The 18,730-nt window shown below is 40.2% G+C and overlaps 1 protein-coding gene across 7 annotated transcripts in view; it reads left to right on the top strand.

The window, feature by feature from the left end:
- B3GNT4 (UDP-GlcNAc:betaGal beta-1,3-N-acetylglucosaminyltransferase 4) overlaps positions 1–13,594 on the top strand; it is a 93,422-nt gene extending 79,828 nt beyond the window's left edge. For all 7 annotated transcript variants that reach the window (XM_088449079.1, XM_088449081.1, XM_088449076.1 and 4 more), the window contains 2 exons: positions 3,214–3,290; positions 11,988–13,594. In XM_088449079.1, coding sequence (XP_088305205.1) covers positions 12,012–13,109 — 1,098 coding nt within the window. In that variant the 5' untranslated portion in view covers positions 3,214–3,290; positions 11,988–12,011 and the 3' untranslated portion in view covers positions 13,110–13,594. The remainder of the gene's footprint in view (positions 1–3,213; positions 3,291–11,987) is intronic.
- The last annotated feature ends 5,136 nt before the right edge of the window (positions 13,595–18,730 follow it).

Consider the following 18,730-nt stretch of genomic DNA (forward strand, 5'->3'; position numbering starts at 1 on the left):
ACTATATTAGACGTTTTATTGTTTCATTTCATTTTACAGTATTACAAGTTTATCATCTGTCTATTTTAACAGCGCCAAATTGTATCGCAATCGTTCTTAGATTATTCAGTGATTATCACTGAGGGGGTAACCTGTTTTCTTTTCCTGCACTGCAATTTAGGGCATATAGAAAATCGTTTGAGAATTTATATATAGTTGTGCGAGTTGCGGAATGCCACACTTGTTGAATGGCCCCAGGCCTAGGGAGCATAAGGCCCTTCCTTTCCTCTCTAAACGTAGGCAAGTGTGTGTCTAATGCAGCAGCCATTTTGTGTTATATCTTAGCTAAAAGTATGTTAAATGATGTATTAAAAAGTGTAGAGATTAGTGTTTTTGGTCTCTGCAGGTGTGATTAACTGCTGAGATATGCATAGGTTGAACTGCTATATAAATTGTTCTAGCAATAAGAATGATAGGTTTAAAATGTATAAGTTTTATCATGCAGAGAATGGCTGACAGTAGCAGGTCTTAGTTTTTGCATAAACCAATGAGTTAACTGAGAGAGCATTTAACTGCAATACGCAGAAATGAAAGCCAAATCGGCGATGACAGATTCTTGAATGGGAACAATAAGATAACTCGGAAATACGTCAATATTATGTCTAAAGGTGCGTACACACGGGACGATGCTCCCTGAACGAACATCGTCCCATGTGTCCCCGGCAGTTTGTGCTCAGTGTTGTTAACGACACTCAACACTGAACGATTTCATGAACAAATTCGATCACTGCCGGTCTCCCTCATCCCCGAACATGTCGAACCTGACTATCGTCAGGTTGGACAGAAAGTTCGGACGATGCCCGAAAACTACAAACGGGAGCGCGCATTTGTAGTTTTCATTCATAGTTATACCTCAGAAACTGAACGATTTTTTTAATAATTTGTTGTTAACGACAAATCGTTCAAAAAATCGTCCCATGTGTATGCACCATTAGGCATAGATGGCCAATGAAGACTTAGTACGCACAAATATTAACTGGATGTATAAACAAAAAATGGGTATAAATAGGAGCGGCAAAAGAGATGGGGGGGGGAGTCAGAGAACAGACGAGAAAATGCAGAACGAGGGTCGGGGTGCCGTTGTGTATGTATGAAGTATTGGCTGACTGCTATCCTGTTTTGTACTAGGTGTCACAAGTTTCTCTTATACTCCTTTCACATCGCAAACCTGGGTCAGACCCGGGTTTTGAACCCGGGTCAGGGCCTTTCACATCGCCATAATAACCCGGGTTATTGTAGATCTGGTGCCTTTTAACTTAACCCGGGTTGCCCATGTTATAACAGTGTGATGTAATTTTTAAAGGATTTTATTGGCTCACAATTATGATGATGTTTTCAGTAAAGAAAAAGGAGGGGCTGGGGAATGCTTGCAGTGCAGCAGTCATGGCCGACAGAGCACATGTCACAGATGCAAAGTGTGCAAAGGGCCTGGTTCAGAGACGGACGCTCTGAATGAGCGCTCGCTCTGAATCAGGGTTTTATTTCTTTTTTGTTCGGCCTCCTGGCCGCTCGCATAGCTGTGCGTGACCACCCAAAGCTGTTGCGAGCGGTCAGGTTGATGGTCGCGATGGTCAAGACCATTGCGACCATCGGGCTTGTGACGAGACCCTTGCGGTAGGGTCTCGTTGGCCGCAAGCCCCAGTGAGCTTCCGGCTCTAAATAGAGCTGGAAGCTCACCACTGACATCACTAGTCATGTCAGTGGGGCCGCCCCCAAATGGGAGGCGTTCTTTTGGGAACGCCTCCATTTGGCCAGCCACCCACCCTGCCCGCCTACCAAACGGGGCGAGCTGTCAATCACCATCGATAGCTCGCCCCCTTCGGTGCGAGACACAGAGCGACTGAGCGCCCGTCGCTAGCCGGGTCTTGCGCATGCTCACAACGGAGGCGGCTCCGTTGTGCGCATGCCCAGTGGGCAAACATCGACCCGGTTGCGAGCGCTCAGCGCTTGCGACCGAGTCTGAATCAGGCCCAAAGTGTGCAGTGCAGGACAGTAATGTAAATACAGAGACATGTGCTCTGTGTGCAGGCTTGTCAGCTGACTGGAAAAAGCCAATCAGCACTATTTTCTCAGACCCAGGTCGAATATCCCGGGTCTGTATCATTTAAGAGCCAAATAACCCGGGTCCGAACCGTGTTTAACCCTTCTTTTAACCCGGGTTGAAATACCGGGTCGGTCGACCCGGGTTATTCATTTTGGTGCATTTTAAATCATGTCGACCCGGGAATAACCCAGGTTATTTTGGCAATGTGAAAGGGGTATTAGAAGTATTTCCTACTACTGTTGGTATAACAGTAATCTTATTTTGATGCAAGTCTGCATTGTCAAAAATGATATGATTAATCTTTCTTTAAGTAAAAGCATTGTAATTTAATTTTAAAATCTGTGTTTGTGTGGAATTATTCAGTGCTCTCCAGACCAAGTAAGGTTTGTAATTTATTTAGAACTAGCAGCGTTATCAATAAACTCTTATTATTATTATTTTATTGAGGACACTTTCCTGGATTTTTTTTTAATGTAAGTTTATTAACCACTGTGTAGTCCTCCAGCATTTATACTCGCTGATTTTGCACAGCAGAGCTTTCACATATTTTCATTAAAAATATTTTGCCCAAAAACAAATATTACTGTCCCCCAATTTTGATGTGCCACCACAACTCACTTAATGTTTGTGGACCAGTACCAGCTACGTTACTACCTCTGTGAGGCAACAATATGGAAGCACTGAGTTAACCAGTGCATGTTCTGGAACCTGTCTATAATCTGTTCACAGTCCTAACATCCTCATTAGATACGACTGGCGCCAGGGGAATGAACATTAAGATTTAATTCTCAAAACTGTATCAGAAATACATTCTGCTTATCATTATTGTGTATTATTCTATCTATAATGCAGTATTAATAATGTACAAATGTTAATATTAAATCCTGAAAATACAATGCAAGACGAGTTCTTGATCTGCACACAGACACATAAATAAACATGTGGATGGACACTTTATAATAGAAATACAATTTTAACATGCTTACATAGACTAGAAGTTTATTTTCTAGGCGTTACTTGTCTGTCAATATATGATCTAGCATATAAGCCCAGCAACCTGTTTGATTAAACAACAACTGAGTGGACCTAACTATTTATTAATATTTGTATTCAATGTTTTCTTCTTGTAGTGCATAAAAGCTCACGGTCTATGCTCAGCAGGCCAAGAAAGAAAAGAAGCAATGAGTAATAGCCAGTAGGACATGTGGTATGTATATTTCCTTAGCATTAAATGGGTGAACTTTGATTATGATTGTCATTTGCTTTTTTTAGAAGCTATAGCTAGATTGCTAGTAGTAGCAGTAGCAGCAGTAGTAGTAGCAGCAGTAGTAGCAGTAGTAGCAGCAGTAGTAGCAGTAGTAGTAGCAGCAGTAGTAGTAGCAGTAGTAGTAGCAGTAGCAGCAGTAGTAGCAGCAGTAGCAGTAGTAGTAGATAATAGTAGTAGCAGCAGTAGTAGCAGTAGTAGTAGTAGTAGCAGTAGTAGTAGTAGCAGTAGCAGCAGTAGTAGTAGCAGTAGTAGTAGCAGTGGTAGCAGTAGTAGTAGCAGTAGCAGCAGTAGTAGTAGTAGTAGTAGCAGTAGCAGCAGTAGTAGCAGTAGCAGCAGTAGTAGTAGTAGTAGCAGCAGTAGTAGTAGTAGCAGTAGTAGTAGTAGTAGCAGTAGTAGCAGCAGTAGCAGCAGCAGTAGTAGCAGCAGTAGTAGCAGCAGTAGTAGCAGTAGTAGTAGCAGTAGTAGTAGTAGTAGCAGTAGTAGTAGTAGTCACTAAGAATAACATGATAAAAAATTTTTTTTAAATGTTTCTGCAATGGGATAGTCTGTAGTCTTACAACAACAAAACAACTGATTACAAATCATGTTTCTTTGTATAAATACCCTTATTGCTTTTCTACTGCACCAATATTTCCTTTCTGATGGAAATCTATATGTGTATGTATCCCCTGAGGAAGGAGAATTTGAAACAGCTGTTGAAATCCTGACGCCAAGTACTGCTTGTTTTACCAGTGTCTTTTGATGGCTTCTCACCCGATGATGGGACATTAAACAGTGTTATTTACTTTAAATGGTATGCTGGCTGAATTCCAAACCCTGTGTATGCAGGTAGTGGTGGATATGTTTATATATATATATATATATATATATATATATATAAATATATATAATATATAATAAAATCCTGCACGATACTGCAGGTTTTGCAAGGTAAAAGATTAACAGTTACTGCACTTTGACATTTCGGGGAGCGTACCCCCCGTCTTCAGGAACTACAAAGAGTAACCTTCCTGAGGAAACATCGAAGTGCAGTAAAAGTTTTTTTTTTACCTTGCAAAACCCCTACTGCCGTGCATGTTTTCTGGAGGCTTGTAATTTATTATTAAATCTACAGTATGTGCATGCAATATATTCCTGTGATTAATATTTATCCTTTTAATAGACTCAACTACTTGTGCCCCTCTGTCTCCTATTTGAGTGTATGTGTGTATATATGTGAGTGTGTGTGTGTGTAAATATATATATATATATATATATATATATAAAATTAGTGTTCGTTCCAGGATCGTGCACAAAGTATTACCTGAATGTTTTTCTTGGTGCAATTATCTTAGTGTGGAGTTTGTATCCAAAACGGCACGTATGTCCTTCTGGTAAAAGGAGGCAGCAGTCTTGTCCGTTTGGCAACCGGATGGTTGTGATCTGAAAAAGAGGGGTGGAAAGGGCATGCTCCTAATAGTGTGAGAAATTATAGATATTTGTGCACGTGCTCTAAAAGGTAATGTGTGTATCAGATAAAAAAAACTTTATGGCTTATCTGAGACTTTGCCTGGTGAATCCAGGTAATAGGATGAACCTGGAATTCTGGTGGCTGGTAGACCTTAATAGGAGGGGCTCCAAACAGAGCCAGAAACAAGAAAGAGAATATATAGCGTAGTAATTCCTTTTTAGGTTATAGAGTAATATTTATAGATATGCGTACCATAGAAACTCTTGTGAGATAGCATATAATCATATATTCCCGGTCACTCCTCTAGGGTCCCTTGATACCCCGAATACCTTCACACGTGCCAGTGATGATGGGCTTTAGACCAAGCAGAAATGACCCATCATCAGTAGTGGTATTTTAAAAAAGGGGGCTTTATTACGATACAACAAGGGGATATAGGATACAGGAACATATAAAAAATGTAATTAATATAAATTCCAACAACTAGCTCAGGCACCTTCATATCAAGAGAAACGCACATAGGTGCCACCACAGCCTACTACATATGACGTGAGTGTCTCCCACAATAGCGGGCCAAATAAGGTATTACTGGAGACCAGGAGACAAGGTGGTCACTAGACCAAAAATATAGTGAATTTATAACAATGAACCACTACCCACCCACTAACTGTCAATCATAAAGCCAGGATAGTAACAGAGACAGTCTGACCCTTGAACTTCAAACCAAAATAACGCAGTGCAGAATGAATAAAATAAAACATAATAAAAATTAAAATCTAAATAATCAGATGATATCAAATAAGAATATAACCAAATATAAATAATATATAAAGCAAAATAGAAAAAAATATAATTAAAAAAATGTAAGAAAAGCAAAATAGAAATGCAAAAAATGCACAACATGAAATAAATGCAAAACCTTAAAAATTGCAAACTAATACAAGACATGAATCAAATGCACAAAAAAATATAAAAAATATATATATACAGTGTGTGTGTGTGTGTGTATATATGTGTATATATATATATATATATATATATATATATATATATATATATATATATATATATATATATATATATATACATACTGCAATGCCACACCAAAGGAATATACACATATACAAAGTAAATTATAGTGGCACTAGGCTTGGCTTATAACAGATGCTGTGACGTCATAAGTCCAGGAAGCGCTGGTGGATTGGAGAGGACACCAGTGGTGCCGGTTGATGTGGGATGACGGGGGAGGTCTTATTTCTGTATGCGCTGTTTGTGATATTCCCATATATCACAATTTTATATGTGAGTGGTTTTTAATTGTTTTCAGTAAACAATTGGTTTTTAAACGTACTTCATTGTGCGCCTCCTATTTTTTTTTTATACATATATACATGTATATGTGTATGTGTGTGTATATATACAGTCAGGTGCATAAATATTGGGACATTGACAGAATTTTCATATTTTGGCCTCTATTCACCACCACAATGGCTTTGAAATGAAACAAACAAGATGTGCTTTAACTGCAGACTTTCAGATTTAATTTGAGGGTAATTACATCCAAATCAGGTGAATGGTGCAGGAATTACAACGGTTTCTATATGTGCCTCCCACTTTTTAAGGGGCCAAAAGTAATGGGACAAACTAAACAATCCTATCTAACTTTCACTTTTTAATACTTTGTTGCAAATCCTTTGCAGACAATTACAGCCTGAAGTCTGGAACGCATAGACATCACCAGACGCTGGGTTTCATCCCTGGTGATGCTCTGCCAGGCCTCTACTGCAAATGTCTTCAGTTCCTGCTTGTTCTTGGGGCATTTTCCCTTCAGTTTTGTCTTCATCAAGTGAAATGCATGCTCAATCGGATTCAGGTCAGGGGATTGACTTGGCCATTGCATAACATTCCACTTTTTAGCCTTAAAAAACTCTTTGGTTGCTTTTGCAGTATGCTTCGGGTCATTGTCCATCTGCACTGTGAAGCGCCGTCCAATGAGTTCTGAAGCATTTAACTGAATATGAGCATATAATATTGCCCGAAACACTTCTGAATTCATTCTGCTGCTTTTTTCAGCAGTCACATCATCAATAAATACAAGGGAACCAGTTCCATTGGCAGCCATACATGCCCACGTCATGACACTAGCACCACAATGTTTCACTGATGAGGTGGTATGTTTTGGATCATGAGCAGTTCCTTTCCTTCTCCATACTCTTCTCTTCCCATCACTCTGGTACAAGTTGATCTTTGTCTCTTCTGTCCAAAGGATGTTGTTCCAGAACTGTAATGGCTTTTTTAGATGTTTTTTGGGAAACTCTAATCTGGTCTTCCTGTTTTTGAGGCTCACCAATGGTTTACATCTTGTAGTGAACCCTCTATATTCACTCTTGTGAAGTCTTCTCTTGATTGTTGACTTTGACACATATACACCTACCTCCTGGAGAGTGTTCTTGATTTGGCCAACTGTTGTGAAGGGGTTTTTCTTCACCAGGGAAATAATTCTTCTGCTATCCACCACAGTTGTTTTCCGTGGTCTTCCGGGCCTTTTGGTGTTGCTGAGCTCTTCGGTGCGTTCTTTCTTTTTAAGAATGTTCCAAAAAGTTGATTTGGCCACACCTAATGTTTTTGCTATCTCTCTGATGGGTTTGTTTTGATTTTTCAGCCTAATGATGGCTTGCTTCACTGATAGTGACAGCTCTTTGGATCTCATATTGAGAGTCGACAGCAACTGATTCCAAATGCAAATGTCACACCTAGAATCAACTCCAGACCTTTTACCTGCTTAATCGATAATGAAATAACGAGGGAGCCCACACCTGTCCATGAAATAGCTTTTGAGTTGATAGTCCCATTACTTTTGGCCCCTTAAAAAGTGGGAGGCACATATAGAAACCGTTGTAATTCCTACACCGTTCACCTGATTTGGATGTAATTACCCTCAAATTAAATCTGAAAGTCTGCAGTTAAAGCACATCTTGTTTGTTTCATTTCGAAGCCATTGTGGTGGTGAATAGAGGCCAAAATATGAAAATTCTGTCAATGTCCCAATATTTATGCACCTGACATCAAATATATATATTAGTTAATTACACACACTCTCTCGCACATGCAGGAGTATATAATGAATAAGCCAGTGATTGAACACTACCACTGAATTAACATGTTCAGGGTCAATACAGTAATCTTAAATGTAATGCTTACAATCTTAGATTAGATCTATTGACTGTTTTATTGATGTACTTCAGGGTCGGGCTGGGCCGCGGAGCAGAGTGACATGTGCACCCCAAGCCGAACTGTCACCTAGTGTCTCGGGCCACCTCCTCTGCAGTAAGAGCCCTGGTGGTCGAGTGGTTGATGTGGCCGCAATCCGCCTATCGGCACTTGCAGCGGCAAGCTTGCATCATCTCATAGGCTGTGATACTTTGTTTCTCTACTCACTCACACCACACAGCAGACTCTCTCTATCTGGGGGCACTCATGTTGCTGATTGGTGGATGGCCGGAGTATCCACCAATCAGGGATCTGAAAGCGCGAAGAGATAGAGTGGGGGAACCTTATAGGATAGAACAGTGACAGCGGCAGGGCAAAAGGAGAAGGATGGAGGAGTCGGCAGGCTGGTGAGGAGCAGCCACGGACAGGTGACTAAAGAGGAGCCAGCGGGCATATTAGAAGCAGGGACGAATGGGTGAGGAGAAGCTGGTGGGTAAAGAAGAAGAGGGAGGGAAGGGTGAGGAGGAACTGGCCGGTTGGAACAGCAATGGGAAACATCGAGAATGCAGCAGCACAGACAGCACTACACACCCAGTAATAACGGGACACCGACATTTAGGTGTTATCTAGCCCTACACGAGTTTGTAACACTGGCACTTAGCATTAGAAGCACTGCCTGCACTCACAGAGCAGCACAGTGTGAGGCCGGACGGGATAACGGAGGAGAGTATGAGCAGCTGCCTCCCTTCCCAGGGAGTGTGTCACAGGGGCATTCATACATCATACATTTGTCAGGGGGCATTTATGGGTTTCTCACAGGTCAGGGGGCATTCACGTGACATACACTGGCCAGGGAATAGTACAAGGGACCCTTATCTGTGATATGTGGGGCTTTCAGTTCTTGTAGCTGAAAAATAACACGTCTGTATGCGTGTATGTGTGTATATATATATATATATATATAATCTCTATCTATGATACAACAGACTTGCACTCCTAACCATAACTTGCAATCGCTCTGGGTGCCAGTCCAAAAATAATGTCACATCTGTCATATAACCAGGACGGCACTCCTAAAGGCTTGTCAAATGCTAAGAAAAACGAGGCAGACACAGCAGTGTCAATTTCAATGTTTCATGATGTAAATAATTTAGTCAGGAACACCATACAAGTAACATCCATATACCTTTATACCAAGTAGTCACCCAGTGCAGTGCTCCAGCCGCCGCTATCGGAGGCGCGATGACGTCATCACAATGCGCATCAAGCGGCGGCATCACGACTGCCTCAGGGGGCGGGGCCAGAGAGAACATGTGCACAGCCCATCACCATAGAAACAGGCAAAACAACAACAAATGCTGCAAGTGTTGAACCTGTGGGAACAAAACATACGACGTCAGTAAGCCCCATTACAAAATCAGGGCACATAGCTGTAGATAGGAGTCATACAAAACTACATATTCAATAAATGCAGAAAAATGCAAAAATATTACATGCAAATAACATTAAAAAAGTAAAGGGGAGGAGAAAAACAAGGAAAGGGAAAGGAAAAGGATCCTAGTATCTCCGAACCTATATACAGACAGTGATCGGGAAGGGCTACACAAATATAAATATATATATATATATATATATATATATATAATATTTAGTCCAAAATCAAGTGGCACTCACAAAATTCTTTGTGTCAAAGTTGCTGGGGTGCAAACTTCTCAGGCATAAAAAACAGAGTCCATCCGTAGTTTAGCCATGATATAGCCCACAGAGTAAGAGAGCACTCACCAGTCTTCTTTGTATAACCAAAGAAGTATATTTTATTTTCTCACATCATATAATAAGAGAGATGTCGACTTTTCAGACCATACCTGGCCCTTTGTCAAGACCCAAGTCCCAAAGCATCACATGCTTCTTTGATCTCTGGGATTTGGGTCTTGACAAAGGGCCAGGTATGGTCCGAAACGTCGACATCTCTCTTATTATATGATGTGAGAAAATAAAATTTACTACTTTGGTTATACTAAGAAGACTGGTGAGTGCTCTCTTACTCTGTGGACTACAGTCAGGTCCATAAATATTGGGACATTGACAGAATTTTCATATTTTGGCCTCTATTCACCACCACAATGGCTTTGAAATGAAACAAACAAGATGTGATTTAACTGCAGACTTTCAGATTTAATTTGAGGGCAATTACATCCAAATCAGGTGAACGGTGCAGGAATTACAATGGTTTCTATATGTGCCTCCCACTTTTTAAGGGGCCAAAAGTAATGGGACAAACTAAACAATCCTAAATCTAACTTTCACTTTTTAATACTTTGTTGCAAATCCTTTGCAGGCAATTACAGCCTGAAGTCTGGAATGCATAGACATCACCAGACGCTGGGTTTCATCCCTGGTGATGCTCTGCCAGGCCTCTACTGCAAATGTCTTCAGTTCCTGCTTGTTCTTGGTGCATTTTCCCTTCAGTTTTGTCTTCATCAAGTGAAATGCATGCTCAATCGGATTCAGGTCAGGGGATTGATTTGGCCATTGCATAACATTCCACTATTTAGCCTTAAAAAACTCTTTGGTTGCTTTTGCAGTATGCTTCGGGTCATTGTCCATCTGTACTGTGAAGTGCTGTCCAATGAGTTCTGAAGCATTTGACTGAATATGAGCATATAATATTGCCCGAAACACTTCAGAATTCATTCTGCTGCTTTTGTCAGCAGTCACATCAATAAATACAAGGGAACCAGTTCCATTGGCAGCCATACATGCCCACGCCATGACCCTACCACCACCATGCTTCACTGATGTGGTATGTTTTGGATCAAGAGCAGTTCCTTTCCTTCTCCATACTTTTCTCTTCCCATCACTCTGGTACAAGTTGATCTTTGTCTCATCTGTCCATAGGATGTTGTTCCAGAAATGTAATGGCTTTTTTAGATGATTTTGGTAAACTCTAATCTGGTCTTTTAGTTTTTGAGGCTTACCAATGGTTTGCATCTTGTGGTGAACCCTCTATATTCACTCTTGTGAAGTCTTCTCTTGATTGTTGACTTTGACACATATACACCTACCTCCTGGAGAGTGTTCTTGATTTGGCCAACTGTTGTGAAGGGGTTTTTCTTCACCAGGGAAATAATTCTTCTGTCATCCACCACAGTTGTTTTCCGTGGTCTTCCGGGTCTTTTGGTGTTGCTGAGCTCTCCGGTGCATTCTTTCTTTTTAAGAATGTTACAAACAGTTGATTTGGCCACACCTAATGTTTTTGCTATCTCTCTGATGGGTTTGTTTTGATTTTTCAGCCTAATGATGGCTTGCTTCACTGATAGTGACAGCTCTTTGGATCTCATATTGAGAGTCGACAGCAACTGATTCCAAATGCAAATGTCACACCTAGAATCAACTCCAGACCTTTTACCTGCTTAATCAATAATGAAATAATGAGGGAGTAGCCCACACCTGTCCATGACATAGCTTTTGAGTTGATAGTCCCATTACTTAAAAAGTGGGAGGCACGTATCAAAACCGTTGTAATTCCTACACCGTTCACCTGATTTGAATGTAATTACCCTCAAATTAAATCTGAAAGTCTGCAGTTAAAGCACATCTTGTTTGTTTCATTTCAAAGCAATTGTGGTGGTGAATAGAGGCCAAAATATGAAAATTTTATCAATGTCCCAATATTTATGCACCTGACTGTATATATAGTCCATACAAGCTATACAAGCTCTAAAATTAAAGCTCTATACATAATTTCAAGTGAAATAATTTATCTGTAGCTTGATAAGTTTTCCTTCCCTTTCCAATTAAAATAATTTGGCAGATAATGCAAATATACATTTTCCTTACATCCCCCAGTGTTGCGAATATTAGAATTTGCACTTTATGCTGTGTGCCTTTTTCAGAAAGTAAAATTTTTGCAGAAATTAGAATTTACAGAGATTTCTTTGTTTTCCCAGCACAAACATTGTTTTTGTCTTTTGCAGAAAAGCGTAAATCTCTGCACAGAGATGATTCTACGAGTGCGAAGCCTTGTGCTCTACACTTTGTCACTGTCAGTGTTTGTGCTTTTTATCTACTTTCACAAAACAACTAAGTCAACTGCAGACCCTGTTCCCCTGGGAAAAGCAAAAATAGAAAGGCAAGAATTTCGCTTCTGGGCTCCTCCATCAAAAAGGGCAACGCAATGTTCTCCAAACATATCCATTCTCAGCACTTTCTCAACCTTTCCTGAACCTCATCGTTTATTCTTGATGTACAAACACTGCAGGAACTTTTCAATTCTGCTGAAGCCCAAAGGGTGTGAGAAAGACACCTTCTTGTTGTTGGCCATAAAGTCTCTTCCTATCCATATAGACAGACGGATTGCCATTAGGAATACCTGGGGAAGAAGGCAGGAATTTCAGGGCAAGAAGATTAGGCTGGTGTTCCTACTTGGGAAAACCGAAGCCAGAATACCAACTCAGTCACTCGATCAGCTACTTTTTTATGAACAGAAGGAGTTTAATGACATCGTGCAATGGGATTTTATTGACAATTTTTTTAACCTCACACTTAAGGAGCTCCATTTCCTGAGATGGGTCACAAATGGATGTATGCACACCAGCTTTATCCTGAAGGGTGACGACGATGTCTTCATTAATACGTACAACATTATGGAATTTCTAGATGAAATGGATCCCGAACATGACCTGTTTGTTGGTGATGTCATCAGCAAAGCCATTCCCATCAGGAACACAAAAGTAAAATACTTCATTCCACATGAAATGTACAATGCGAGTCACTATCCTTTATATGCTGGAGGAGGTGGTTACTTGATGTCCAGAAGGACTATTCACCGTCTACACAGCACAGCTGAAGACACCGAATTGTTCCCTATTGATGATGTGTTTGTAGGAATGTGCCTTAAAAAGATGAATGTAACCCCCCAGTTTCATGCCGGTTTCAAAACATTTGGTATCCGTAAACCAGTTAACCCATTTGATCCATGTTTGTATAAAGGGCTGATGGTGGTGCACAAATTAACCCCTACAGAGATGTGGATCATGTGGACTTTAGTGAATGATAAAGGGATGCACTGTGCACAGTCAGAGACCTTTGCAAAATAGAAATGAAAGTTATACACTCATACTTCATGGTTTGCGGAAGGCATGAGGCAAATGTTGTCCACTTTATAATTTGCAGTCTGTTCTACGAAATGTGCATATTTCTAGAGAAAAATTTTGATTTTTAGCAAGAATTGTAGGAGATGTAGTTCAGCAAGCGATGGTGCCAGAGTAGGCCCATCCCTACTTAGAGGTAGCCAATTAAACATGCAAATCTACATTCTGATTGGTCCATAGGTGTAAAACATTGTGAAAATCACTCGGTTTTGAGCGGGTGGTCATCTGTATCACCCAATATGATGTAACTTAATGCAGAGGGCAAGTTTAAAGGTTGGGCATCCTATCTTTATTACCAACTGCTTCCAGGTGCATTCAAGACTGTTAAATCACTGACCATTACATCAGTGTTAGCTGCAAAGTAACTGTCTTCTCATACGTCTATAACATGACCATTAATAAAATCATCAGAAAATTTTGAATGTTAAACCTATTTTTTTTTTTCAGTGAATGTTACAATATAATAAATGTATGATATTTTAGATATTAAATTCTAAGTTATTTTAATCAACCATTTGATAGAAAAGAAATACTACTTATAATAGGCTGCCTAACAATGGTAATATTTAGGTGTATTTTGTTTTAAACTCCAATGTCGAACCAATCCTGCATTTTATACATTTTTACACTTTTTCAAGATAAAGGGGGACGTGTATCAAGCCTTCAAGAAAGAGTAAGTGGAGAAATTGACAATAGCAAGCAATAGGCTTCTGTCATTTCATAGACTTGGATAGATAAATAATAGCTAGAAGCTAATTAAGAGCGAGAAAGTGGAAAAGTTGCCAAAGGTTTGATACATCTCCCCCAAGGTCTCTACGTTACCACTTTGGAAAACCTATTACGATGTTGCACATTGAATGACTACAATACCAGTAACACCCTACTTCCAGTGTCCACTGATCCGTTTCTGCACATCAACATAAAAATGTTCAACCTGCTCATTCCAAACATACACATGAAGCAATGATTAACTGTCCACTACACTCTCTAATTCAGCCATATAAATCTGCACTCATTTCAAATGAACATGCTGTGCAGCTGCTTGGTGAGCGTCCTGTTCCATAAAGACGTCATGGGAAAATGTATGTGGGTAAAAGTATCACTTCCTGCTATTAAAGTACCATCATTTATTATAACATTAAAGTTATGCCATTACTGGTATATTTTAATAAGGGGGGAGGGGCCCTAGGTTGCACATCCTAAGCACAATGTGAGGGTGACGAGACTGCTGAGACTTGTAGTGCTGCAAGCAGAAACCAGAAATAAATGCAAGTGCACACTCTAACCATGCTGAACCTATTAATAATATTGCTAAATTGCATCAAAGAGGTTTTTAGCATAATGATGGCCATAATTATGGGCCTGCCCACCGCATCTAGGTGACCTCTATCAGGCAGGTCCCTAACACTCCTATGGAACAAATACAGGGCACGGGACCCCCCAGGCCAGCCCAGCAGAACTGCCCCATGGCATCACACTAGTGTGAGATTTAAAGTGTACACATGAAGGGAACATGCACTAATTCCAAAGTAGGTTTCTCATGCTAGGGTAATGCTGGCCATACACTAGTACGACCAGCATAAGATCAGATTCATTTTACGATTTCCCTTGAACTCCCTGGCAGACCCAAACACACTTTGGACACACGATGTACATATGATCGATCGCCTGCCTGTGAAAAACTGATCATCATTCTGCAAAATGTCACTGAAATGACAGCGGTTGGACGCACGATGCATCGCATGGTGAAAAACACGTCACGATCAGCATACGACGGATCATATGGGCTGCACATCTGATCATATGATATGTTTTAGGAGCTGCGGGAGCGCGCATCGGATCAGATCCTACTTAAAAAATACACTATTTCTACACCAGTGATTCCCAACCACGGTCCTCAAGGCACACTAACAGTCCTGGTTTTAGTGATATCCATGCTTAAGCACAGATGGTTAAAACAAAATAACTGAGGTGCTAATTAAGTCACCTGTGCCCAGCTATGGCTATCCTTAAAACCTGGACTGTTAAGTGTGTCTTGAGGACCGTGGTTGGGAACCCCTGTTCTACACGATTCATCTTACGATGCATCGAAAATCGGGCAATCAGCCTGAAATCGTGCTAGAGTATGGCCAGCATTAGGTATGTTCAAGGATTATGAAGTACAAATGTTGGAACTGTTCCTTATAGCACATAATAGTTCAGAGCTTAAATCGTCCACATCGTCCAGTGTGTATTCACTACTGCACGCTCCTGTGCGTCCATCGCATCTCCAGATCGGCCTGCAGTGTAGGCCGATCTGAAGATTCAGCGGCCGACACCATGGTTCTGGATGCGGCGGGGGAACAACATATCGAGTGGTTGTACACCAGATCATGCAGTGTGTACGGACCACCCGATATATTGTGTTGTCACACAGTCTAGTGTGTACCCGGCTTTAGACTATACTTTCTTCCACTATGAAACAAAAACTGGTAATGTAGCAGTTTTCCCATATACTGTACATAGAACAACTGCCATTTGTATATAAGTAACAACTCAAAATGCACAAATGTTAAGAAAATAAAATGTTAAACACTGTGCCTCTATTAACATCAAAACCAGCTGCAGTGCCAACTCCTATATGAGTACACCCAATACTCTCTGGATACGGGTGATTGAAGTAAGGAGTAACCAGCGCTGGATGTTACTTTTCCTCTAAATTAGATATGGCTTCTCACATAAGCTGGAATCTCACTTACATTAGTGTTCCAGTGGGCGTGCATGTAAAGGTATCTTTATATAAATCAGGAGATTATATATATATATATATATATATATATATATATATATATATATATATCTAATTTCTGTGTTGATTCTACACACCCTTACTTCAATCAAAATGCACAAAGATCCCCAATACACAGCTGTCAGCCAGTAACAGACCACACAAGGCTGCCTACTATTAGTAAAATAATGCAGAAGTAATTCTCTGTTCCATATTTGCCATTATGTGGTGACTTCTCATACATCATCTATTTCAAGAAGCTAAGACTTCTGCTTTTTTTTATTTTTTTTTACAAATAGTCAAGTAAAAATGGAAAATATATATAATTGTCTAACAGCAATGTTCTATTTTTGTCTCTTCTCTAGCGCTTCCCCGAATATCTGATGGGCTCACACACATTTTACACTGTATGCTGCAAGCAAGATGTTAAATATTATTTATTCTTGTATAATCTATACATACTGAGAGACATTGTGGTTTTTTTTTTTTTCATTTAGTTTAACGCTGCATCATTACCCCAGGATATATAAAGCAGATTGGGAAAAGATAGTACCTGGAATATGGGGTGTATGGTGTTTGTTTCATATTTAATCATTCGTCCCCAGGATGTAACAGATTTACAGCGTTGGGGATTTCTTGTGCATTTGCTCCAACCCTCAATGCATTTTATGCTAATGAGCTTTCCCTGAGCAATTGTAAGAAGATGGAAATGATTAGCAAATTTCTGATAAACAAGAGTATGTATAGCAATTGTTTAATGCATGGTAATCAATTTAACAGATTTAAAGGTCTTAGGGTGTACAAGTATCCTATTGTCAGTGACTGTGTGTGCATAAGTTACTGCACTATATATACACAGACAGTAACGCCTAATGGACGCAGAGCTGTAACTAGACTTTTTGGTGCCCTGTGCCAGAAAGAGCATTGGCCCACCCCTCATTTTTCAAAGGGACATGATGCACCCAAAAAAGGGGAACTGCCTCATGGGGAAGGGCCAGGGAAGAGAAAGGAGAGGCCAGGAGATGCTGGGGATGAAATAAGAGGAAGCTATAAGTGAGAATGATAATAAACAGAAATTTGATAGGCCCAAACAGTGCCTCCTGCCCTGTGGTGCCCTGTGCGATGGCACCGGCCGCACTACCCTAGCTATGGCCCTGAATGGACGTACAGGTTGAGTCTCCCATATCCAAAATGCTTGGGACCAGGGGTATTTTGGATATCGGAATATTCCGTATTTTGGAATAATTGCATACCATATTAAAATGTCTTAGGTATAGGGCCCAAATCTAAACACTGAATGCATTTATGATTTATATACACCTTATACACACAGCCTGAAGGTAATTTTATACAATATTTTTAATAATTTTGTGGCTCAAACAAAGTTTGTGTACATACATGAAATTTATTTATGTGTCATATAGACCTTATACACACAGCCTATAGGTCAATTTATACTTTATTTTTGATAATTTTGTGCCTTAAACAAAGTTTGTGTTCATCAAACCATCAAAAATCAAAGTTTTCACTACCTCAGTCATGCTAAAAATATTCCGTATTTCGGAATATATGGATATGGGATACTCAACCTGTATTTACTAAAATCATTCAGACCTACTGAGCGTCCAGGAGAGACTCTGCTCTCTTTATGTACAGAACACTGAATTAAAACTGTTGTGGGGGTCATTGATCCCAAAGACAGCGCAATTCTGTTCACATACTAATGTATAATAATAATCTGTATGCTAGGAACACTGCATGTAGACCATTCCAGGGCAGCTTCTCCTTATCACTAAATTGCGGGTGTCAAATACAATGAAAATTCTTTCAGTATATCTGCGGCAATTTATTTGCTGTGTGATTTCTTAAATGTGCTTCAAGATTGTCATCATTATAATACTTGTTAACAGACTGGAGCATGGCTTGTGTAGGTCACAGGTTATCCACAATACATGAAAACACCAGTATAAGCAATGCTGTATATCTGCTCATGAAGAGGAAATATCCGTGTGTCTTTGGTTACTATGGTGTATGAACAGTTTGTTTTAATCCACACACTATACACCACTGCTGCTGGGCATCTTGTTTTTACACTGCACACACTTTCTATAAATAGGCCAAAAATGACATGTCTTTACAAGAATTGCCAAGTGTACAGAAGGGTCATAATTACTGTTGTTGCTATCATTTATATTCTCTTTTAAGCTTGGGAATATTTTCCCATGAGCTATCCTATGTTCAGTTTTATATTTATTTGGCTGTCAGATTGGTTACTTAAATAGGTGCTGCCTCTTAACTTGGGTTATTACACCTACTGTTACTGGAAGTGCGGGTGAAGTTGAATCATAAGAGGAGACAGAGAGTGGTCAGCTAGGTAGGAGGATAGCCAAGAGAGGGCAGTATCCCACAGACCTTGGGAGTGAAGGATTTGCATGAGAAGAGGGTGGTCCACACTATCAAAAGCAGCAGGGAGGTAGAGAAGATTAACTAGAGAGTAGTGGCCCTTGGATTTGGCATCAAGGAAAGTCATTGCTGACTTTCGTGAGGGCACTTTCACTGAAATGGGCCAGGCAGGGAGTGGTAGTTTAAGAAAGTTGGTAAGACATTTGTAGGCAATCCACTCAAGGAGTTTGGAGGTAAATGGGAGGAGAGAGATGGGGCGATAACTGGGGAGAGTTCAAGGATCAAGGGTGTGTTTTTTAAAAATGGGGGATATGAAGGCATACTTCAATGCAGGGGGGACAGTGACTGATGTGAAGGAGAGATTGAAGATGTGGACAAGATGGAACAGGCAACAGGA

Source organism: Taudactylus pleione, unplaced genomic scaffold (genome assembly GCF_031769625.1).
Source record: "Taudactylus pleione unplaced genomic scaffold, aTauple2 ptg000479l, whole genome shotgun sequence".
Classification (NCBI taxonomy): Eukaryota; Metazoa; Chordata; class Amphibia; order Anura; family Myobatrachidae; genus Taudactylus; species Taudactylus pleione.